Below are 19,772 nucleotides of genomic sequence, written 5' to 3' on the forward strand. Positions count from 1 at the left end.
CAATCCTCACGAAATTTGATCCACAAATGTACCACTTGCCCACAGACAGACCCTCCAACTTTGATGCCGATCGGTCAAACGGGGGCGCTACGGCGACTGTTCATATGTGTCTAAGAGCAAACTTGGCTGAGAAGGCCTAAAAGTATTGAATCGAATTTATCCATGGAGCGCAGGCCCCACCTGCTGGGCAAACCATTTCAATTCCTATTTCAATCAAACAGCTAAATCTCAGGCATTCTTCATCCGATTCTGACCAAATTTTACCCACTAATGTACCACGGCCTCCCAGAGAGACCCACCAACTTTGGTGCCGATCAGTCAAACAGGGGCGGTACAGCCACTGTTCATATGCCATCATCCCAAACCATATATTCAGTCAAGCTCAGGCACTTCACCAGACAGATCTACATTGGTGATATTTCTCCTAAGCAGGTGCAATTACATTTTCCTCCTGTTTCTCATCCACCCTTTTTCTTATCCTAACTAAACGTTTCTACTGTAACATCAACATGTCAGATCTCATGCTATTTGTTGGGGAAAGCGCCCGGCGTTTCCACCCCAACTCCACATTTACGAGACACACACAGGTTACAGTTTTACTTGCAAGGGTACCCACACTCTCTGCAATGCAAACTACAGCAGAATGTGTTACAAAGGGTGGTTCCCCTTGACTTCTTTATTTATAGTCAATGGGGGGCGCAAGAGAGGGAAGTGAGATTCTTATCTAAGTAGGCAGCTGTTAACCACTTACTTAGAGTACAATAGCTAAGAGTATGTGGCTAGAAGATAAGAAATAACGTATACATATATATTTACACTCATTGCTGATCATACAGAAATGATTAACAACTGTTTCTTCAACCTAACAGTCCCTCCTGTTTATCATGACAGTATGATCAGAAGCATCAACATTGTACAAGTTGCAAAGGCACTTTAGGTACAACCTTCATTTAGACCACATTGTCATTATCCTGGAAAACATTTAATTCCGGTTCTTCAGGTCCGAGCCCTGCACGGGTGCTTTCGGCTCGGCCGTCATTATGAATTATATGTCTTCTTCATCGCCATCGCTGGAAACAGGCTCTGTCTCTATAGTTTGGGTAAGGGAGAGAAACATTGTACTGCGTGTCCGAAAAGCAGCATTAAGAGCTTGATTAATAAACATTTTCAAACATGGTATAACAGTAATAAAACAACAGAAAAATAAAATGAAAAACAAAAGAAAATATAAGTGAAACATTACTTTGATATCCTATACCTGCAGAAGATATTCATAGCTCTGCCATACACCGTAGGTCCTTCACTATGAGTGAGCATTACTGAACAAACATAGCAATTTGTCACATTTTTCGCTGTTACAGTATCATGTACATATCGGTACCAGTAGTTTTGCATAAATGGATGTGAGTGGTCAGCGGGCAACGGGCGTAGATGGAAGTCATCATGGGTCCATCGCCGTAGGTGCTGTAATGGAGCTGGTGAGAGCCAGGACAACCATACAAGTCCTACAACAAGAATGACCCCTAGAGTCACTTTACCACATCCCCACCCTATCAGGGCCATCCTAAATAGAGTGCAGCTCAGTTGTTTTCTTCACCGGGTTGAGACAACAGCACCCTATTGGTTACTGTGCCTTTGTAGCGGACTTCCACTGCTACTCTGTCGCTGAGGCCTCTGATAAGGGCTTGATGGGTTTACAGTGACTTTTGTGTATCCAGGAAGGTCGTTCTGCGATCTTTACTGCTGTTGGTGTTGTAAGGAGGACTTGATAAGGACCGTCCCACCGAGGTGTGCTCCAATCTTTCCGCAACAGGACCTTGACCAGGACCCAATCTCCCGGCTGCAAGTTATCCTGTTGAGTAGAAACAGAATTTACCGGCAGACTACTGGGGCTATGTTTTTGTTGTGATGTTAGTAGTTTACGCATCCAATCAGCCAGCGTATTTTCTCTGTCTGCTTTTCCTATATCACTCATTTCGGTTGCTAAGGGAAACGGTCTACCATACACTATTTCAAAAGGTGTTAATCCTGCAGGAGTGGGAGTTATTCTCATCCATAATTTTACTAGAGACAAACATTCTGGCCACGGCCTTTTTGTCTCTTCCATTGTCTTTTTTAGCCTTGTTTTAATAGTGCCGTTGGTCCTTTCCACTAAGCCTGCGCTCTGGGGGTGATACGCACAATGATTCTTAAGCGTAAAACCTAATGCTTGTGAGCAAAGGGACATAGTCTGATTTACAAAATGAGTCCCATTGTCTGATCTTATAATATGAGGTATGCCATAGGTAGGGAAATAATGGCTTACCAAACATTTTGCAACGGTCATTGCATCACAATGCTTTACAGGGTATATTTCTACCCACTTAGAAAAGGTGTCTATAATAACTAGACAGTATTTCTTTCCTTGTGACCAAGATAATTCAATAAAATCCATATGTACAACTTGAAATGGATACTCAGCTGTGGGGAACTGGCCACGTTTTGGTCTGATGTTTCCTTGTGCATTGTGTTTACAACAAATTAAGCATGTCCTACAAAATTGTTTTGCATAATCAGAAAAATTTATAGCATAGAAATATTGTTGTATGATATGTACCATCCCTCCTGTTGAGACATGAGTATTTCCATGGCTCACCAAAGCAGCTGTTTTGTATAAATTTTTTGGTAGGATGGGCTTGTCATTCATATAGTAAACTTTCTCTCGTTGTATTGCTCCTCTTTTGATCCAACTTTGTACTTCTATTTTAGGAGCATGAATCTGTGCATCACATAGCACATCGCTATCTATAAAAAGAATGTCTGCCACTGATAAGGTAGGTTGTTTCAGTGCCGCTTCTTTGGCGGTTTTATCTGCAAAACTATTTCCTGCGGTTTCTGCAGAGTCATCAGTCTGGTGTGCTTTGCATTTGCACAGTGCAAAGTGAGTCGGTAAATGCACAACGTCTAATAATCTAAGTAGCAAATTTGTATGAGTAAGAGATGTGCCCTGTGATGTTCTAAAACCTCTATTTTTCCAGACTCTTGCATGGTGATGGACAGCTGCAAACACATATTGACTATCAGTGTAGATAGTAAGTGACTTGTTCTTGAACAGTTCACATGCCCTGATCACAGCATAAAGTTCAGCCGCTTGTGCTGAACAAGTAGAAGGGAGTGCATTGGCTTCTAACACTTCAGTAGATGTAACTACAGCATACCCAACTTTATTTTTTCCCATATCATTTTTTGATGCCGAGCCATCTACATAAACAACTTCTGATCCTGGTATAAAAGTTTGCAGAATATCTGCTCTTGGTTTTGTTTGTTCTTCTATTGTTGCTTTGCAAGAATGTGGCTCCCCATCCTCTGCGGTGGGGAGGAGCGTACTAGGGTTCAATAGGCCACACCGCTGAAGTTCAATGTTAGGTTGTGAGAGCAAAAGTGACACTAAGGTAAGATGTCTTGTATGTGTTAAGAATGGAAGCGGTGTCTGCAACAAGATTAAAGACACCGAATGAGGAACTTTAAGTATGAGGGGGTGACAAAGTACCAATTCTGCTGATACCTTTACTGCTTCTGCAGCAGCTGCACATGCCTGTAAACACTGTGGAAAACCAGCTGCTACTGCATCTAATCGTTTTGAATAGAATGCTAACGGTCTCTCTTTTGCTCCGAATGGCTGTGTTAATACTGCTTTCATATAACCTTGATTAGCATCTACACATAGGGTGAATGGTTGTTGATAATCTGGTAGAGCAAGGGTCACATTGGTTTGCAACATTCTTTTTAAATTTGTAAAAACATTTTCTCCGTCCTCAGTCCATTGTATTTTGTCCTTTAGAGTCATCTCCTTCCCGTATATTAAATTTTGCAAAGGTTGAACTAGAAAAGCATAATCTGGTAACCATTCTCTACAATAATTGCAGAGCCCTAAAAAGGACATCATCTGTTGTTTAGTCTGTGGTTTAGGTGCTTCCTGTATAGCTTGTTTCCTTATCTCTAGCAACGAGCGACCTTTTTGTGAAAGGTTATGCCCTAAATAGACAACTGTCTTTTTGCAATACTGCAACTTCTGTTTAGAAGCTTTATGTCCAGTATTGTATAAGTGCTGAAGCACAGTTAGGGTAGTTTCTTTGCAATGTTGTTCTGAATCTGCTGCTATTAAGATATCATCCACGTATAGTAATACCTGACTATGTGATGGAATTTCACAGGTACTCATAGAGTATCTAAGGGCCATGGTATATACATGTGGACTTTCAGAAAATCCCTGAGGGAGTCTAGTATATGTATATTTTTTCCCTTTATAGGTAAATCCAAATAAATGTTGAGAATCAGGGTGCAATGGTACTGAGAAAAATGCATTACTAAGATCCACTACTGAGAAGTAGCTTTTATCAGGAGTCAATGAGTTGAGCAATAAGTGTGGGTTAGGCACGTCTGGTGCTGCATGTTGCACTATGTTATTAACCGGTCTTAAATCCTGCACCATGCGCCATTTCCCTGTATGTCCCTTCTGGACTGGAAAGATAGGAGTGTTGCAAGTGGCTTCAGGAGCCTCTCGCAATATTCCTGATGCTAACATGTCTTGTACTACAGGGGCTATACCTTTCTCTGCTTCAGGTTTTAATGGGTATTGCCTAACTACCGGACGGTGTTCTGATTTCACAGTTACTTTGTAAGGTGGGAATCCCTTTACCAGCACTACATCAGTGGGGGAGGAGGACCATAACCCTTCTGGGAGGCGATCTAGATCTGGACATGATCCCTCCTCCAGGGCTGAAAAAATTTGTCAGGCTGGGTCCTTTAAGTGTGTGGTGGGAGTGGTTTGAACTCTCCATCCCAAAGGAAACCGCCACACATTGTGTTTCTCATCATAGCTCCAACAGGAGCCAGATACGGGTTGGTAGTCATTGTAACTGTGCATAGAATCTCGTAAGAACATTTCTACATCTCTCCACTGCATCTGGGGTGGTTTTGAAAGAGATACGTGTGGTGTTCTCTCTCTAAATACAGCCTGTTGCTTGTTAGATAAAATGACTGAGGCTGCTGAAAACCCAGTGGTGGGGTTAACATACATATATTGTAAGGTAATACAAGTGTCTTGGAGGGCATGAAACGTTTTGTCATAGGCATAATCTGGTCCTAGGGTGTCTTTGTACCACATAGTAACGTGTAAGGCATCGTCAGGCATGAACTGGGCCTGTCTAGGGGACTGCTTTTCTCTAGTTTTCCGCAATAATTCTCGTGTCTGTGCAGTTCCCCCTAGGTCCAGAGACCAGTAATATTGTGGTGTTGTGGTTCCTTGCACAACATAAGCTTCCTCATTTACGATTGCTTTCATGCCAGTGGCTGTGGCAACCACGCTAATGCCCATTTGTACCATAAGGTCTCGACCTAACAAGTTAACAGGACAAGAAGGGCTTATTAACACCTGTGCTTGACATTCAAGTCCAGTTTCCTTATCTTTTACTGCAACTGGGTTTGTTAACTGATGTCTGTCTGTCTGACCTCCTGCCGTTTTTATATTTATGACTGATGAAGAATATGTGACTCCGGGAGGACTGGAGGTTAGGACAGTCCTACATGCTCCAGTGTCACACAGACATTCATATACTTTGCCGTTTATGACTAACTTCCGACTTGGCAAGGTTTCCCACTGCCTTTCTGCTAATAACTGACACACTGCTTGTAAATCTATTTCCTTATCTAAGAAGTCTTGTAAAGTGACCTCCGTTTCCTTTCTTAAAATCACCTCTGTTTTGCCTCGGATGGTGTCGGTAACAGGGGCCTCCGAGGGGGGTCATTGATCATTGTTTTCAATGGAGTTTGGGTTATATGGTTGTTTCCCTACTCTACAATTCCTAGCTAAGTGTCCAGGTTTCCTGCATGTCCAGCAAATGTTATCTTGCTGAGACGAATTCCTGTAATTGTTTCTGAAAACACCTCTCCCCCTTCCTCGGCCTCTTGACCTTCCTCTGAATCCTCCCCTCCCCGGAGGATTCATTTGCACTAGTGCTACTACTTCTGAGGCGCTGAATACTGTGTCTGTCTTTTCCTGTTTCTGCGCTCTCTGCGCGTGTTGGGCATATTCTAGTGCTTGTTGGACTGAACCAGTATTCTGATGTACCCAATGTTTGTCAAGATATTTTCGCAATTCGGGCTTTAGGCCTGCGACAAAAGCTCGATTTAGCTGTTGTTGGTACACTCCTACTGCCTCTTCATCAAATGGGATCCCTGAGTTTCCTCTAAATACAACTCTCATTCTATCCATAAAATCCTCAGGTTCCTCTCCATCTTTTTGTTTACATTGCGCTCTTCTGCCATAATCTGCTCGTCTCATAAACACTATCTCTATCCTTCCATGTAATTGTTGCATACTCTGTTTTCTACGTACATCTCTTAACTTACTTTGTTCCAACCATGCATCAGAAAAAACATATTCTTTTTTTCTGTCTTTACCTTCTTTCTTATTGGTAGTCTGTAACATCTCCAGTTTTAAGTTTCCCTGTAATTTTAATATATCTGGAGTGTGGAGTTTTCCTCCAAACCCATGTTTTTTCCTCCATCTCTGACTACTTATTTGTCCTGATCCTGGCTTATATCCTTCCATAAACTTCTCATCTCCCTCTAGTTCCATTTGTTTACTTTGATTCTTCCCCATTGTTACCTTTTAATGGATACACTACAAAAAATAAAAAATCCTAAAAGCAAGTCCCTGGCATGAGACCTCAGGAGGACACCAACACGGCCTTCTACTGCTCACTATTAGAGCAGCGGTGTTAGTTTTCAGGGATGAAACCCGTCCTTTATCCTTCAGTCACCAGTATGTTGTTGCTTTTAGGGTGGATCGTGTAGGTTAATCTAAAACCTATAAAAACACATCCACATACAACACTGTATATATTTCCAATAACGCCTACTTTCTCTCCCGGTTAATTTCGGCTAACCTCAACCACATGCATGTCTTGGCCACCTACTTATTTAGGTGCCGTATCTCTCACTTGGCCACCTACTCACTTAGGTGCCATATCTCTCACCTGTATAGTGTGCTCTCTGATCCGTCACCGAGGTCCTTCAGACATCACCAGACGTCGAGCGCAGTTCTAACCACCGGCCTGATGACGAATTCACATCACAGGTCTTTCTTGCACCCGACTTCGAGTGGCTGTCGACAGACTTCGGTGTCGCTTCTCTCGGCGTACTGGAGACGTCTTCGGGGTTCCTCGGCTCCGGCTCGAAGGACCAAATTCTATGTTGGGGAAAGCGCCCGGCGTTTCCACCCCAACTCCACATTTACGAGACACACACAGGTTACAGTTTTACTTGCAAGGGTACCCACACTCTCTGCAATGCAAACTACAGCAGAATGTGTTACAAAGGGTGGTTCCCCTTGACTTCTTTATTTATAGTCAATGGGGGGCGCAAGAGAGGGAAGTGAGATTCTTATCTAAGTAGGCAGCTGTTAACCACTTACTTAGAGTACAATAGCTAAGAGTATGTGGCTAGAAGATAAGAAATAACGTATACATATATATTTACACTCATTGCTGATCATACAGAAATGATTAACAACTGTTTCTTCAACCTAACACTATTGTAGTACTGTTTCCTACTTTTTGACTATTTAAATGCATTGGCCAGCAATTACAGTTTCTATTTCATGTCCTATTATTATTGAACTTTTCATTTTATGCCATTGAACTTTTCATTTTATGCTGTGTACTCCATGTCTACCCACTTATTCTGTCCATTAGCTTCTCATGCTATCGTAGTAGTATTTCCTACTTTCTGACTATTTAAATGCATTGCCCAGCAGTTACGGTCTCTATTTTATGTCCTATTATTATTGAACTTTTCATTTTATTCCATGTACTCCATTTCTACCCACTTATTCTTTCCATTAGCTTTGGAACCGCTTATCACTGCTTGCAGTTATATTTATTATTATTATTTTTCTGCCCTAAAACTGAATGTACAGCCTAAACCGTAAGTGCTAGAATTATGAAACTTGGTAGGATGATGTCAATTCCTCCCCGCTACTCAGATCATCCGACCCAACCATGTCGGCCAGATGGGGGCGCCGTGGCGCCCCCTAACGCGTTTTGATTGATATCTCCTGTCCTGTTAGTCCTATAATTGAAATTCATATTTCTACTGATAGAGACATCCTTGCCCTACCAACTTGCCATTTGGACTATTAAGCTCCGCCTACTTAGATTTTTTGCTAATTTGCATAATTTGCAAAACCTACTTTTGCTTGTAATTCCTACACCGTCTGACGGAATCAGACAAATGAGGTATAAAACTGATCAGGTCTCTGAGCTGATGAATAGTAATTCAAATAACCCTGATATTGGTCTATCATACGGCCACTAGCCACGCCCAAAGTCTACGTAAATTTAGCCAGTATTAGTCTGACTGTTATAACTTGGCCATACCTTAGCCTACCTTCACCAAATTTGAAATCCTATCTCTGTACCAAATTCTGGGGACACTGTTGAAGGCGGGCCGCATTTCGTCAATAGGGGGCGCTACAACTAAAAACTGCCAATATCTCCTGACTTCCTTGACCGATCCAAATGAAATTTGGCATACATGTACTACTCTGAAGCCTGAGGTCAGGAATCTATCAGGGCAGTCATTAGTCATAAAACCCTAGCCACCATCAGCCAATCAAAATCAAGCAGCATTCTGACAGGCCTTTGACAGGCTTAACAATAGCTGATCTGAACAAAAATAGGCTTGTACATTTGTCTCCTAACCCCTAGCAACCCCTACGAAGGCCACCCCAATTGTCCACATGGGGGCGCTACAGCGACAGGATTTGCATTTCTGCTTATTTCTATTGAACTGTTAATGATAAAATTGAGATTTGTTACTTATCTAATGCACTGGCCCATGCCAAATTCAAATCCATGTAGAACTTCATCCTATCTCTTTCCGCTTTTGCGTATTTTATAGGAGTCTAAAAACATGACATTTCGTTAACCTCCTTGGATTTTCAACCAACCTATGTATATCTAGTATTATTCAAATCAGGAGACAGTCCTGGTATACAATTATTCAAAAAATCCTAAACTTTCTATAAGGTACGGCGACCAGCCACATCCAGACCATACAGGTGCCACGCCCACTTCAATCAGACAGCTGTATCTCAGGCCTGCCTCAGCGAATCACTACCAAACTTGAATATGTCATCAAGGACGGTAGTGGGTAAGGGCCCTCCAAATTTGGTGCCGATCGGTCAAACGGGGGCGCTACAGCAATGCAATATGTGTCTCTAAACCTGCAAAACCAGTGAAAGTGACATTTATCTCATTTCTGTTCAAGTCTCATATTACTGGTAAAAATCCTTTGTACTGCAAGTTCTGTGAGTCATGCCAAATCAAGAAATATGTATTGCATAATAACAGTCATCTGCATTCCCTTGTGATATTTAAAAACTGATTAAATGAAATATTCCTATAACTTTAACAATCTACACCCCATGTAAGTGATTCTGGTGTCAAGTCAATCAAGACACTGCCGTCAGGGATGATTATTAAAAAATACCTGACCTTTCTGTATAATATGGCCACCAGCCACACCCAACCTGCATCATTTATAAGCCGATTTCAATCAAACAGCTAAATCTCAGGCAAGCTTCATCCCATCCTCACGAAATTTGATCCACTTATGTAGCACTGGCCCACAGACAGACCCTCCAACTTTGGTGCCGATCAGTCAAACGGGGGCGCTACAGCCACTGTTCATATATGTCTAAGACCCACCTTAGTTAATTCAGCTGAAATATCCTTATTTTCCATCAAACATTCAAAGATTGATCACCCACTCCTTCATCTGAGTCCATATTTTCAATTTCCTTTTACTGTCCTGCCATCTGACTTTTACAAATTTATCAGCCTTCAATTATACTTTAGGCTGTGTAAACTGCAGGAATTGCAATTTTGTAATAAATTATCCAGCAGGTGGAGCCCTTGCTCAATTTATAAAATGCCATTGAATACTTTCAGCCTTTCTTCTGTCTAAATGAGCAGCCTATTCTGTCGATTAGCTTCTCATGCTATTGTAGTAGTATTTCCTACTTTCAGACTATTTAAATGCATTGGCCAGCAATTACAGTCTCTATTTCATGTCCCATTATTATTGAACTTTTCATTTTATGCTATGTACTCCATGTCTACGCACTTATTCTGTCCATTAGCTTCTCATGCTATTGTAGTAGTATTTCCTTCTTTCTGACTATTTAAATGCATTGCCCAGCAGTTACGGTCTCTATTTTATGTCCTATTATTATTGAACTTTTCATTTTATTCCATGTACTCCATTTCTACCCACTTATTCTTTCCATTAGCTTTGGAACCGCTTATCACTGCTTGCAGTTATATTTAAGGTTCCAAAGCACGAAGTGCAATGGAACCTTATTGTTTTTCTTAGGATTATTAAGGTTCCAAAGCACGAAGTGCAATGGAACCTTATTGTTTTTCTTAGGATTATTATTATTATTTTTCTGCCCTAAAACTGAATGTACAGCCTAAACCGTAAGTGCTAGAATTATGAAACTTGGTAGGATGATGTCAATTCCTCCCCGCTACTCAGATAATCCGACCCAACCATGTCGGCCAGATGGGGGCGCCGTGGCGCCCCCTAACGCGTTTTGATTGATATCTCCTGTCCTGTTAGTCCTATAATTGAAATTCATATTTCTACTGATAGAGACATCCTTGCCCTACCAACTTGCCATTTGGAATATGAAGCTCCGCCTACTTAGATTTTTTGCTAATTTGCATAATTTGCAAAACCTACTTTTGCTTGTAATTCCTACACCGTCTGACGGAATCAGACAAATGAGGTATAAACCCGATCAGGTCTCTGAGCTGATGAATAATAATTCAAATAACCCTGATATTGGTCTATCATACGGCCACTAGCCACGCCCAAAGTCTACGTAAATTTAGCCAGTATTGGTCTGACTGTTATAACTTGGCCATACCTTAGCCTACCTTCACCAAATTTGAAATCCTATCTCTGTACCAAATTCTGGGGACACTATTGAAGGCGGGCCGCATTTCGTCAATAGGGGGCGCTACAACTAAAAACTGCCAATATCTCCTGACTTCCTTGACCGATCCAAATGAAATTGGGCATACATGTACTACTCTGAAGCCTGAGGTCAGGAATCTATCAGGGCAGTCATTTGTCATAAAACCCTAGCCACCATCAGCCAATCAAAATCAAGCAGCATTCTGACAGGCCTTTGACAGGCTTAACAACAGCTGATCTGAACAAAAATAGGCTTGTACATTTGTCTCCTAACCCCTAGCAACCCCTGCGAAGGCCACCCCAATTGTCCACATGGGGGCGCTACAGCGACAGGATTTGCATTTCTGCTTATTTCTATTGAACTGTTAATGATAAAATTGAGATTTGTTACTTATCTAATGCACTGGCCCATGCCAAATTCAAATCCATGTAGAACTTCATCCTATCTCTTTCCGCTTTTGCGTATTTTATAGGAGTCTAAAAACATGACATTTCGTTAACCTCCTTGGATTTTCAACCAACCTATGTATATCTAGTATTATTCAAATCAGGAGACAGTCCTGGTATACAATTATTCAAAAAATCCTAAACTTTCTATAAGGTACGGCGACCAGCCACATCCAGACCATACAGGTGCCACGCCCACTTCAATCAGACAGCTGTATCTCAGGCCTGCCTCAGCCAATCACTACCAAACTTGAATATGTCATCAAGGACGGTAGTGGGTAAGGGCCCTCCAAATTTGGTGCCGATTGGTCAAACGGGGGCGCTACAGCAATGCAATATGTGTCTCTAAACCTGCAAAACCAGTGAAAGTGACATTTATCTCATTTCTGTTCAAGTCTCATATTACTGGTAAAAATCCTTTGTACTGCAAGTTCTGTGAGTCATGCCAAATCAAGATATATGTATTGCATAATAACAGTCATCTGCATTCCCTTGTGATATTTAAAAACGGATTAAATGAAATATTCCTATAACTTTAACAATCTACACCCCATGTAAGTGATTCTGGTGTCAAGTCAATCAAGACACTGCCGTCAGGGATGATTATTAAAAAATACCTGACCTTTCTGTATAATATGGCCACCAGCCACACCCAACCTGCATCATTTATAAGCCGATTTCAATCAAACAGCTAAATCTCAGGCATGCTTCATCCAATCCTCACGAAATTTGATGCACAAATGTACCACTTGCTCACAGACAGACCCTCCAACTTTGATGCCGTATCGGTCAAATGGGGGTGCTACGGCGACTGTTCATATGTGTCTAAGAGCAAACTTGGCTGAGAAGGCCTAAAAGTATTGAATAGAAATTATCCATGGAGCGCAGGCTCCACCTGCTGGCCAAACCATTTCAATTCCTATTTTAATCAAACAGCTAAATCTCAGGCATTCTTCATCCGATTCTCACCAAATTTTACCCACTAATGTAGCACGGCCTCCCAGAGAGACCCACCAACTTTGGTGCCGATCAGTCAAACAGGGGCGCTACAGCCACTGTTCATATGCCATCATCCCAAACCATATATTCAGTCAAGCTCAGGCACTTCACCAGACAGATCTACATTGGTGATATTTCTCCTAAGCAGATGCAATTACATTTTCCTCCTGTTTCTCATCCACCCTTTTTCTTATCCTAACTAAACATTTCTACTGTAACATCAACATGTCAGATCTCATGCTATTGTAGTACTGTTTCCTACTTTCTGACTATTTAAATGCATTGGCCAGCAATTACAGTCTCTATTTCATGTCCTATTATTATTGAACTTTTCATTTTATGCCATTGAACTTTTCATTTTATGCTGTGAACTCCATGTCTACCCACTTATTCTGTCCATTAGCTTCTCATGCTATCGTAGTAGTATTTCCTACTTTCTGACTATTTAAATGCATTGCCCAGCAGTTACGGTCTCTATTTTATGTCCTATTATTATTGAACTTTTCATTTTATTCCATGTACTCCATTTCTACCCACTTATTCTTTCCATTAGCTTTGGAACCGCTTATCACTGCTTGCAGTTATATTTAAGGTTCCAAAGCACGAAGTGCTATGGAACCTTATTGTTTTTCTTAGGATTATTATTATTATTATTATTTTTCTGCCCTAAAACTGAATGTACAGCCTAAACCGTAAGTGCTAGAATTATGAAACTTGGTAGGATGATGTCAATTCCTCCCCGCTACTCAGATAATCCGAACCAACCATGTCGGCCAGATGGGGGCGCCGTGGCGCCCTCTAACGCGTTTTGATTGATATCTCCTGTCCTGTTAGTCCTATAATTGAAATTCATATTTCTACTGATAGAGACATCCTTGCCCTACCAACTTGCCATTTGGACTATGAAGCTCCGCCTACTTAGATTTTTTGCTAATTTGCATAATTTGCAAAACCTACTTTTGCTTGTAATTCCTACACCGTCTGACGGAATCAGACAAATGAGGTATCAAACCGATCAGGTCTCTGAGCTGATGAATAATAATTCAAATAACCCTGATATTGGTCTATCATACGGCCACTAGCCACGCCCAAAGTCTACGTAAATTTAGCCAGTATTGGTCTGACTGTTATAACTTGGCCATACCTTAGCCTACCTTCACCAAATTTGAAATCCTATCTCTGTACCAAATTCTGGGGACACTGTTGAAGGTGGGCCGCATTTCGTCAATAGGGGGCGCTACAACTAAAAACTGCCAATATCTCCTGACTTCCTTGACCGATCCAAATGAAATTTGGCATACATGTACTACTCTGAAGCCTGAGGTCAGGAATCTATCAGGGCAGTCATTAGTCATAAAACCCTAGCCACCATCAGCCAATCAAAATCAAGCAGCATTCTGACAGGCCTTTGACAGGCTTAACAACAGCTGATATGAACAAAAATAGGCTTGTACATTTGTCTCCTAACCCCTAGCAATCCCTGCGAAGGCCACACCAATTGTCCACATGGGGGCGCTACAGCGACAGGATTTGCATTTCTGCTTATTTCTATTGAACTGTTAATGATAAAATTGAGATTTGTTACTTATCTAATGCACTGGCACATGGCAAATTCAAAGACATGTAGAACTTCATCCTATCTCTTTCCACTTTTGCGTATTTTATAGGAGTCTAAAAACATGACATTTCGTTAACCTCCTGGGATTTTCAACCAACCTATGTAAATCTGGTATCATTCAAATCAGGAGACAGTCCTGGTACACAATTATTCAAAAAATCCTAAACTTTCTATAAGGTACGGCGACCAGCCACATCCAGACCATACAGGTGCCACGCCCACTTCAATCAGACAGCTGTATCTCAGGCCTGCCTCAGCCAATCACTACCAAACTTGAATATGTCATCAAGGACGGTAGTGGGTAAGGGCCCTCCAAATTTGGTGCCGATTGGTCAAACGGGGGCGCTACAGCAATGCAATATGTGTCTCTAAACCTGCAAAACCAGTGAAAGTGACATTTATCTCATTTCTGTTCAAGTCTCATATTACTGGTAAAAATCCTTTGTACTGCAAGTTCTGTGAGTCATGCCAAATCAGGATATATGTACTGCATAATAACAGTCATCTGCATTCCCTTGTGATAGTTAAAAACTGATTAAATGAAATATTCCTATAACTTTAACAATCTACACCCCATGTAAGTGATTCTGGTGTCAAGTCAATCAAGACACTGCCGTCAGGGATGATTATTAAAAAATACCTGACCTTTCTGTATAATATGGCCACCAGCCACACCCAACCTGCATCATTTATAAGCCGATTTCAATCAAACAGCTAAATCTCAGGCATGCTTCATCCAATCCTCACGAAATTTGATCCACTTATGTAGCCCTGGTCTACAGACATACCCTCAAACTTTGATGCCGATCGGTCAAACGGGGGTGCTATGGCCACTATCTGTATACTCCTAAGATCCACCTTAGGTCAAACAGCTAAATCTCAGGCTTGCTTCATCCAATCCTCACAAAATTTCACCCACTAATGTAGCACTGGCCCACAGACAGACCCTCCAACTTTGATGTCGATCAGTCAAACGGGGGCGCTATGGCGACTGTTCATATGTGTCTAAGAGCAAACTTGGCTGAGAAGGCCTAAAAATATTGAATAGAATTTATCCATGGAGCGCAGGCTCCACCTGCTGGCCAAACCATTTCAATTCCTATTTCAATCAAACAGCTAAATCTCAGGCATTCTTCATCCGATTCTCACCAAATTTTACCCACTAATGTAGCACGGCCTCCCAGAGAGACCCACCAACTTTGGTGCCGATCAGTCAAACAGGGGCGCTACAGCCACTGTTCATATGCCATCATCCCAAACCATATATTCAGTCAAGCTCAGGCACTTCACCAGACAGATCTACATTGGTGATATTTCTCCTAAGCAGGTGCAATTACATTTTCCTCCTGTTTCTCATCCACCTTTATTCTTATACTAACTAAACGTTTCTACTGTAACATCAACATGTCAGATCTCATGCTATTGTAGTACTGTTTCCTACTTTCTGACTATTTAAATGCATTGGCCAGCAATTACAGTCTCTATTTCATGTCCTATTATTATTGAACTTTTCATTTTATGCCATTGAACTTTTCATTTTATGCTGTGTACTCCATGTCTACCCACTTATTCTGTCCATTAGCTTCTCATGCTATCGTAGTAGTATTTCCTACTTTCTGACTATTTAAATGCATTGCCCAGCAGTTACGGTCTCTATTTTATGTCCTATTATTATTGAACTTTTCATTTTATTCCATATACTCCATTTCTACCCACTTATTCTTTCCATTAGCTTTGGAACCGCTTATCACTGCTTGCAGTTATATTTAAGGTTCCAAAGCACGAAGTGCTATGGAACCTTATTGTTTTTCTTAGGATTATTATTATTATTATTATTATTTTTCTGCCCTAAAACTGAATGTACAGCCTAAACCGTAAGTGCTAGAATTATGAAACTTGGTAGGATGATGTCAATTCCTCCCCGCTACTCAGATAATCCGACCCAACCATGTCGGCCAGATGGGGGCGCCGTGGCGCCCTCTAACGCGTTTTGATTGATATCTCCTGTCCTGTTAGTCCTATAATTGAAATTCATATTTCTACTGATAGAGACATCCTTGCCCTACCAACTTGCCATTTGGACTATGAAGCTCCGCCTACTTAGATTTTTTGCTAATTTGCATAATTTGCAAAACCTACTTTTGCTTGTAATTCCTACACCGTCTGACGGAATCAGACAAATGAGGTATCAAACCGATCAGGTCTGTGAGCTGATGAATAATAATTCAAATAACCCTGATATTGGTCTATCATACGGCCACTAGCCACGCCCAAAGTCTACGTAAATTTAGCCAGTATTGGTCTGACTGTTATAACTTGGCCATACCTTAGCCTACCTTCACCAAATTTGAAATCCTATCTCCGTACCCCATTCTGGGGACACTGTTGAAGGTGGGCCGCATTTCGTCAATAGGGGGCGCTACAACTAAAAACTGCCAATATCTCCTGACTTCCTTGACCGATCCAAATGAAATTTGGCATACATGTACTACTCTGAAGCCTGAGGTCAGGAATCTATCAGGGCAGTCATTAGTCATAAAACCCTAGCCACCATCAGCCAATCAAAATCAAGCAGCATTCTGACAGGCCTTTGACAGGCTTAACAACAGCTGATCTGAACAAAAATAGGCTTGTACATTTGTCTCCTAACCACTAGCAATCCCTGCGAAGGCCACACCAATTGTCCACATGGGGGCGCTACAGCGACAGGATTTGCATTTCTGCTTATTTCTATTGAACTGTTAATGATAAAATTGAGATTTGTTACTTATCTAATGCACTGGCCCATGCCAAATTCAAAGCCATGTAGAACTTCATCCTATCTCTTTCCGCTTTTGCGTATTTTATAGGAGTCTAAAAACATGACATTTCGTTAACCTCCTTGGATTTTCAACCAACCTATGTAAATCTGATATCATTCAAATCAGGAGACAGTCCTGGTATATAATTATTCAAAAAATCCTAAACTTTCTATAAGGTACGGCGACCAGCCACATCCAGACCATACAGGTGCCACGCCCACTTCAATCAGACAGCTGTATCTCAGGCCTGCCTCAGCCAATCACTACCAAACTTGAATATGTCATCAAGGACGGTAGTGGGTAAGGGCCCTCCAAATTTGGTGCCGATTGGTCAAACGGGGGCGCTACAGCAATGCAATATGTGTCTCTAAACCTGCAAAACCAGTGAAAGTGACATTTATCTCATTTCTGTTCAAGTCTCATATTACTGGTAAAAATCCTTTGTACTGCAAGTTCTGTGAGTCATGCCAAATCAAGATATATGTATTGCACAATAACAGTCATCTGCATTCCCTTGTGATATTTAAAAACGGATTAAATGAAATATTCCTATAACTTTAACAATCTACACCCCATGTAAGTGATTCTGGTGTCAAGTCAATCAAGACACTGCCGTCAGGGATGATTATTAAAAAATACCTGACCTTTCTGTATAATATGGCCACCAGCCACACCCAACCTGCATCATTTATAAGCCCATTTCAATCAAACAGCTAAATCTCAGGCGTGCTTCATCCAATCCTCACGAAATTTGATCCACTTATGTAGCACTGGTCTACAGACATACCCTCAAACCTTGATGCCGATCGGTCAAACGGGGGTGCTATGGCCACTATCTGTATACTCCTAAGATCCACCTTAGGTCAAACAGCTAAATCTCAGGCTTGCTTCATCCAATCCTCACAAAATTTCACCCACTAATGTAGCACTGGCCCACAGACAGACCCTCCAACTTTGATGTCGATCGGTCAAACGGGGGCGCTATGGCGACTGTTCATATGTGTCTAAGAGCAAACTTGGCTGAGAAGGCCTAAAAATATTGAATAGAATTTATCCATGGAGCGCAGGCTCCACCTGCTGGCCAAACCATTTCAATTCCTATTTCAATCAAACAGCTAAATCTCAGGCATGCTTCATCCGATTCTCACCAAATTTTACCCACTAATGTAGCACGGCCTCCCAGAGAGACCAACCAACTTTGGTGCCGATCAGTCAAACGGGGGCGCTACAGCCACTGTTCATATATGTCTAATACCCACATTAGTTAATTCAGCTGAAATATCCTTATTTTCCATCAAACATTCAAAGATTAATCACCCACTCCTTCATCTGAGTCCATATTTTCAATTTCCTTTTACTGTCCTGCCATCTGACTTTTACGAATTTATCAGCCTTCAATTATACTTTAGGCTGTGTAAACTGCAGCAATTGCAATTTTGTAATAAATTATCTAGCAGGTGGAGCCCTTGCTCCATTTATAAAATGCCATTGAATACTTTCAGCCTTTCTTCTGTCTAAATGATCAGCCTATTCTGTCCATTAGCTTCTCATGCTATTGTAGTAGTATTTCCTACTTTCTGACTATTTAAATGCATTGGCCAGCAATTACAGTCTCTATTTCATGTCCCATTATTATTGAACTTTTCATTTTATGCTGTGTACTCCATGTCTACCCACCTATTCTTTCCATTAGCTTTGGAACCATTTATCACTGCTTGCAGTTATATTTATTATTATTTTTCTGCCCTAAAACTGAATGTACAGCCTAAACCGTAAGTGCTAGAATTATGAAACTTGGTAGGATGATGTCAATTCCTCCCCGCTACTCAGATAATCCGACCCAACCATGTCGGCCAGATGGGGGCGCCGTGGCGCCCCCTAACGCGTTTTGATTGATATCTCCTGTCCTGTTAGTCCTATAATTAAAATTCATATTTCTACTGATAGAGACATCCTTGCCCTACCAACTTGCCATTTGGACTATTAAGCTCCGCCTACTTAGATTTTTTGCTAATTTGCATAATTTGCAAAACCTACTTTTGCTTGTAATTCCTACACCGTCTGACGGAATCAGACAAATGAGGTATAAAACCGATCAGGTCTCTGAGCTGATGAATAATAATTCAAATAACCCTGATATTGGTCTATCATACGGCCACTAGCCACGCCCAAAGTCTACGTAAATTTAGCCAGTATTGGTCTGACTGTTATAACTTGGCCATACCTTAGCCTACCTTCACCAAATTTGAAATCCTATCTCTGTACCAAATTCTGGGGACACTATTGAAGGCGGGCCGCATTTCGTCAATAGGGGGCGCTACAACTAAAAACTGCCAATATCTCCTGACTTCCTTGACCGATCCAAATGAAATTTGGCATACATGTACTACTCTGAAGCCTGAGGTCAGGAATCTATCAGGGCAGTCATTAGTCATAAAACCCTAGCCACCATCAGCCAATCAAAATCAAGCAGCATTCTGACAGGCCTTTGACAGGCTTAACAACAGCTGATCTGAACAAAAATAGGCTTGTACATTTGTCTCCTAACCCCTAGCAACCCCTGCGAAGGCCACCCCAATTGTCCACATGGGGGCGCTACAGCGACAGGATTTGCATTTCTGCTTATTTCTATTGAACTGTTAATGATAAAATTGAGATTTGTTACTTATCTAATGCACTGGCCCATGCCAAATTCAAATCCATGTAGAACTTCATCCTATCTCTTTCCGCTTTTGCGTATTTTATAGGAGTCTAAAAACATGACATTTCGTTAACCTCCTTGGATTTTCAACCAACCTATGTAAATCTGGTATCATTCAAATCAGGAGACAGTCCTGGTATACAATTATTCAAAAAATCCTAAACTTTCTATAAGGTACGGC

The 19,772-nt window shown here is 41.3% G+C and overlaps 1 protein-coding gene across 6 annotated transcripts in view; it reads right to left on the bottom strand.

Moving 5' to 3' along the window:
- Positions 1–588: 588 nt before the first annotated feature.
- The window catches only part of LOC125728334 (uncharacterized), a 145,156-nt gene continuing 125,972 nt past the window's right edge, over positions 589–19,772 (bottom strand). For all 6 annotated transcript variants that reach the window (XM_049005323.1, XM_049005320.1, XM_049005322.1 and 3 more), the window contains exon 2: positions 589–7,231. In XM_049005323.1, coding sequence (XP_048861280.1) covers positions 1,655–4,564 — 2,910 coding nt within the window. In that variant the 5' untranslated portion in view covers positions 4,565–7,231 and the 3' untranslated portion in view covers positions 589–1,654. The remainder of the gene's footprint in view (positions 7,232–19,772) is intronic.

Source organism: Brienomyrus brachyistius, unplaced genomic scaffold (assembly GCF_023856365.1).
Source record: "Brienomyrus brachyistius isolate T26 unplaced genomic scaffold, BBRACH_0.4 scaffold246, whole genome shotgun sequence".
NCBI lineage: Eukaryota > Metazoa > Chordata > Actinopteri > Osteoglossiformes > Mormyridae > Brienomyrus > Brienomyrus brachyistius.